Source organism: Mobula birostris, chromosome X (assembly GCF_030028105.1).
Source record: "Mobula birostris isolate sMobBir1 chromosome X, sMobBir1.hap1, whole genome shotgun sequence".
In the NCBI taxonomy this organism is placed as follows: Eukaryota; Metazoa; Chordata; class Chondrichthyes; order Myliobatiformes; family Myliobatidae; genus Mobula; species Mobula birostris.
In genome coordinates, this window is record NC_092402.1 from 32,749,992 (window position 1) to 32,755,975 (window position 5,984).

Sequence of the window (5,984 nt, forward strand, 5' to 3'; positions counted from 1 at the left end):
AAACAGTTTCATAGCATGTTAGAACGTGTTTATGAAATTGTCTGCTGATTATTTCGGATGGGTTGTTCGCTGATGGAAATGTAGCTTTCATTAACTGATTCTAATTAAAGTTAATTAGGATCGCCGCCGGGCTAGTGATGTAATACGCCCTTTGTCCAATCACAAGACAGGAGACAGCCAATTGGATACGTTTGCATATCAGATCCATATGCATGAAGCAGCCATGCAAATCCAGAAGTTTTCCTGAATTTCACGGGGAATTCTCTCAACTTAACCCTCTTTTTTTCACGCAGCGTACAAGTGGGGAAATCACCTCTACTTGGAAAATTGAGGAGAAGACGTTTGGATTTGGTTGGCGATCAGCCTCTGTGTCAGTTTCATGTTGCGCGTCAATTCCATGTCAATTTCCTGCAGGCTGGTAATTCCTAGTCAGTCCTGTGCACTTCCTCGTTAATGATGACTATGACCGCGATGGCTGACGGTCTGTTAGCACCAGACTCATCCAAGTCGGCCTTTCTGGAGTTTGGACATCCAGCTCAGCAGTCATCCCCTGGCATGTCCCATGGACACTATCCAGTGCACGGCTTGCACTCGAGCGGACATTCTCAGCACGATGGTTCTTACTCAGGCGCCTCTTCGTATGGCAGATCGCTGGGTTACCCGTACCCAAGTCCAGTTAGCAATCATGCACCTAATCCGTACATGCCATACCAGAACAGCAGCACTTTGGGTCACACCAGGTTAGAAGACACAGGTAAGACCCGTTCAGACGCCGGTTCCCCTTGTAGCATACATCGGATTATACCGTGCTTCCATTGCTATTCTATTATTGAGTCAGCCCACTTTTCAGAATCGCGATGCCGGATTTTGAGAGGCCTCTATGATGATATTATTTGTATATTCATTAAAAAAAGGCTTTAATTGCGTTCTTTAAATAGACACGCGCAATTAAGCAAATTTAATGCTGAGAGAAAAAAAAAATCAGCAGTTTGTTCGTTCACAGTTCTGTCTCCTGCCAAAGGTCTCAGCAATTGACTGACGCTACGGCGAAATAGTCTATTGTTTGGCGAGAGGTCCACTTTTGTTGGGGAAAATTGGTAAATTAAATTCTGACCGATTGCGGTGAATTGCTGCAATGCTCTCGAGCAAAATGTTACTGGCGTGAAGAATCTTGAAATTTGACCCTTTTGTGCATATTTCTGAAGTAAACCATATCGGAGTACAGTCATACAATCGAGCTCCTGCAGCGCGTCCTGTGTTTTGCTCTCTTTTTGCACTACTTAATTTAATTATATATGTTTCTTATTGTAATCTATATTTTTTTATTATGTATTGCAATGCACTGCTGCCGCAAAACAACAAATTTCACGACATATGCCAGTGATATTAAACCTGATTCTGATCCTGTTCTGATCTAACAGAGTTAAGCGTATTTTTCTCCCTATAATAATCCGCATTGCTGCGCTAGCTTTTATATTCGGGGAATCACCATTTCAAGGTAGTCTGATTCAACCTGTTGGGACAGGGGAAGTAAAAGAGAGGTGGTCGTGATTCAAAGATGTAATGTACCTAAGGTTCAGTGTTTCCAATTTCCCTCCAAGAACACGAGAAGTCGACTGTAATCGAAAATGGAGAAATCCGATTGAACGGGAAAGGGAAAAAGATCCGAAAACCGAGGACGATTTATTCGAGCTTACAACTGCAGGCTCTGAATCATCGCTTCCAGCAGACGCAGTATTTGGCATTGCCAGAGAGAGCAGAATTGGCAGCCTCTCTGGGACTCACCCAGACACAGGTAGGGTGCCGGCCAGAACAAATTCACCCCTCTTGAAAGTATGAGGGTCCTCTTAAAGAAAATGCAATCTCTTTGTTCTTGTAGGAAAGCGCACACGCACACGCGCGCTTGAAAACGTATTCAGATTTACCTAGGTCAGTTTTTATTCTTAAACTTCAACACCTTGGTGCAGTTGAATTTGGCACTTTAGTTTAAAAAAAATGCATTGAATTTGCATAACTATTAACAATGACTTCGAATTTACAGCAATAGGCGTGGGACCCTTGGTATTCGTGTGTGATCTCAATTTAAAGCCGAAATTTTACACTCAACTGGAATGCAAACTGAATTTTCAATCTCGGTGTGTCTTTTAAAAGTGGAAGTTGAATGTGGTCATACCAAAGCAACCTACCACTGCCCAATAAAATGGCAGAGCCAATTATAGTATATTTATTGTGACGCTACTTTCTTCAGTTTTTTTATCTTTTTATTTGATCTGTCACTATTAATCAGTTAAAGTACAGAAAGTAAAGGGCCAGATAGATCGGTTACTTTTTCTCATAAGTTAACTGTTTAAAACACGAGTAGAGAGTGCAGTCATGGTGCACGAAACACGACGACGAGAATATAACAATACCTTTTCATTTCCCAAGTAGGGGCATATTAGCTTGGCATTTTCTTTCAGTATCCGCATTTTTAATTGCTACATATAATAAATTAAAAGTGGTGGCTAGTAATAAATAATAGACTCGCAAATCCAGTGGATTCCGATTAATTGGGGCATATTGGGGCCAGTACATTTGGCTCAACTAAGCGGCTGCCCCAATTAGCCGAAATGTCATGGAAATAGTAAAAAGGTATTAAAAAGACAAACTGAGTAACATATTATGTATTTAAATGAAATAAAGAACAAATTAAAATACTATCTACTACTACTGCAGTATTAGAAAACTGTACTAGTTCCTAATACTTATCGACCGAGGAATTCGTGCGTGTCGCGTTCTTTTGACTGTACATGAACAAAATCAGCACAAATACCTAGTGCAGATAATGGACTGCCTTCATACAATGCTTTCAACGATTACATCCTCTAAATCTTCATTTTCATTGTAACATTCAAGATGATTGTTAATATCTTCAAATTCTTCGTAGTTTAACTTGTTAAAGTAGTGAAATAGTTTCATTTTCACTCCCGACCGTTTCTGGCATCTTCAAGCCTGAATGCTTGAAACTGCAGTGAGCAAAACAGTTCTGAGTTGTCTTACTGCTTATTTCTCGCCAACTATCAGTGACAAAATTCGCTGCTTTTTGAACAGAAACACACGCAACTGACGCTATTTTAAAAACTGTTCGCTCAAAGCACGGTGTTGCCTCACAGCCACGCAAGCGCACGCGACTGACGCTAGTAAGAAACTGTTCGGCAACAGTCTCTTGCCCCAATTAAGCGGCATAGAGCCCCAAATAAATGAAGGAAATCCCGGCTATTTTCTTAAGTTTTTGTTCTTTAAGTTTTCCGAAATAAGCGGCTGTCCCGCTTAATCGATGGCCCAATAAACCGGAATCTAGTGTATTTCAAAACTGGCAGTGCAGTGCATGAAGGAAATGCGCGTGAAGGTCACAGGTAGTCGGAGCACACGGAAGAAAACATTTTTCATCGTCGCATGGTAAGCCAATTCATTATCGTCATGCACGTTATACGTACCGCAAGCTCTCAATTATGTTAATCAAGTAACAAATATTTTGGGCAAATCTCCAAGATTTTATGCATTTATCAATTTTCATGTAACTGAATTGTTCTAAGGTCGTATAAAGTACTTGGGTATTCTTAGAAAATTGTAGGTATAACTTGCTGCACTCTCAGGCAGCGCGATCTTCTTCGTTTCTACCTTCTACTTTTTCGGGCATTCCACGTGTTTTCAATTGATAAGGATTCACTAAAATTCGCGCATTAAAATTAAGTTGATCACACAAGGATTTCAAGTTCCCGTGAATGTTAATAATCATCCTGAATACATGCTACTCAAAAAAAAGATCCCGGGGTTCTGTTTCTAAAAATGGGAATCTCTACGAAGAAAGTTCGAAGTTCTTAAAAGTCCGATTTCAAAACATAATTTAATATATACGTTTAAAATTAATCGCAATGCAATGCCATAACACTTTGTTTAATTAAAATGTGCATATTAACCCCAATTAAAGTGACCATAGAATTAAATAAATAAGGACACGTTTGTCCGAAATACTGTAATTTCGGAGTCTTCAAATCGTCTACAGAAAACTTTATTGGAAACAATAGTTAAGATGTACAAATGCTAATAAACGGCATTATAATCTTTCAAATCTCAGTAACTGTTGGAGCTTTAACTGATTATGCTGAAATATATTGCGGATGTTGTGCGGCCATATGCACAATGAGATTGACACTGGGTGCAAACCACAAGTATTTACTACTTAGCCATCAAGAAATGTTAAAGTTGATTAGCATGCTTAAAATATATAACACACGTTATGCAAATATACTTAAAATACAAATTAGTGATGCATTTCAAAAACTAAACTGCTTTGCAAGTTCATGCCTGATCTGATTATATATAAGCAGTTCTTACAGGGGACAAATAAGCTATTTACCACCATTGCCCTTTAACACAGAGCAAAGATAATCTAAAATGGCATTGCTGGTATATACTGAGTAAAATTCTGATAATTAAATAAGTGAAGTACTTAACTGACTTTTTTAAAAATCACTCTGGGAGGTGAGGGTTCTGGAGTAAATAGCACAATCCTTCTTAACCCTGAATTTCAATCTAAAACATAGGAGGTGAGTTTAAATATGCCTCAAAATACAAATTGAGGAAGTCTTCATTACAAAAGAGAAAGGGAAATTTTCACTTTTGATTGCACAATATGTCTAGTTACTATGTTCCCCCTTGTATCATATGTCTCTTTGGTTAAAAAGACAACTAATTTCATACTAAATCTTATTGATTTGGAGCCCAAATTGTCCTATAAAAATTGTAACTTCTATACCAAATAGAACTTATATGAAACTATATATTTGTGTCTTAAAACTATAGTTTGATTAAGATCACTAAGTCTGCAGGCTATAGTGAAAGTTTTTTTTGCTTCTACTAATGAGTGTATGTTAATTTGTATCAAACACCTCATTGTTTTCCCATGGAATCAGCTTGTCATGCAGACTGGAGAATCTGGACCCAAATTAAAGCTATCATTGTTATGTGTTCTTTCCTTGTATATGTCCATATCAAAATTTAAGTTTTTAATTCCTTTACACACGGTTTCATTTTCCTCATGAAAGTTCAAAATGTGATTGCTGTAATTATTTACTGATGGGCTACTTTATAGATCAGTCTGAATTTTCAAGCATCAGTGGTTTGACAAGACTATTGGAAAATAATTAAATTTTGTATTAAAACCCTCTTCTAGATTGGGCTTCCATATACATTAAATGTGGATGTCTTTTTTTTAACAAATATATTAACATATTGGGGTGGTTTTAATTAGATCATTTATGAATTTAGAATCATGAATAATCCCTTAAAAAGTTCATTGTCTATACAATTTTGGATTATGTGGGCTGAATTTCAGCTTGAATTTAATGAGTGAAGTAAATATAATGCCTGTGTTCCTATTTTATTTTAGGTGAAAATCTGGTTTCAGAACAAGCGCTCCAAGTACAAGAAACTGATGAAACATGGCTCCAGTGTGCAAGAAGGTGACCATCTGCCCACCTCTGCTGCTTTGTCTCCATGTTCACCTAATATCCCACCAGTCTGGGACGTTGCCATGGCAAACAAGGGTGCCACTATGCCTCCAAACAGCTACATTAACAGTTTTGGGTCATGGTACCCACCAGCCCACCAGGACACCATGCCAAGACCCCAGATGATGTGACTGACCAGGAGTACAATATATCCCACAGACTTTCTATCAATTAGACTAAAAAGGTTACATGATTTGTGGTAGTTACGTACCAGAAAGAATGACTGATTTTTAGATAGCAATGGCTATATGCTTTCAGTCATACCTAAACAGGTTTGTTGTAGAAATGCAATGGGTATATAGAGTCAAACTTCTCTAATGAGTGCAATGCAGTCTTTGTATAATGTCTGATACTCTATTGGAGAAGCTTGAATAATCTATAATCTACATTGAGAATTGCAAAAAAAAAAAAACAATGAACTGATTTTATAGC

General features: G+C 37.9%; 1 protein-coding gene across 2 annotated transcripts; it reads left to right on the forward strand.

Annotated features, from left to right (window-relative positions):
* Positions 1 to 453: 453 nt before the first annotated feature.
* Positions 454 to 5,683, forward strand: LOC140191471 (homeobox protein DLX-6-like). Of its 2 annotated transcripts, none has more exons than XM_072248913.1 (3): positions 454 to 775; positions 1,602 to 1,795; positions 5,432 to 5,683. In XM_072248913.1, exons 1-3 carry the CDS (start codon positions 454 to 456, stop codon positions 5,681 to 5,683), a joined length of 768 nt encoding a protein of 255 aa, XP_072105014.1. The 2 variants fall into 2 exon arrangements, with proteins under 2 accessions (XP_072105014.1, XP_072105015.1); XM_072248914.1 differs by having other exon boundaries at positions 454 to 754.
* Positions 5,684 to 5,984: the final 301 nt, after the last annotated feature.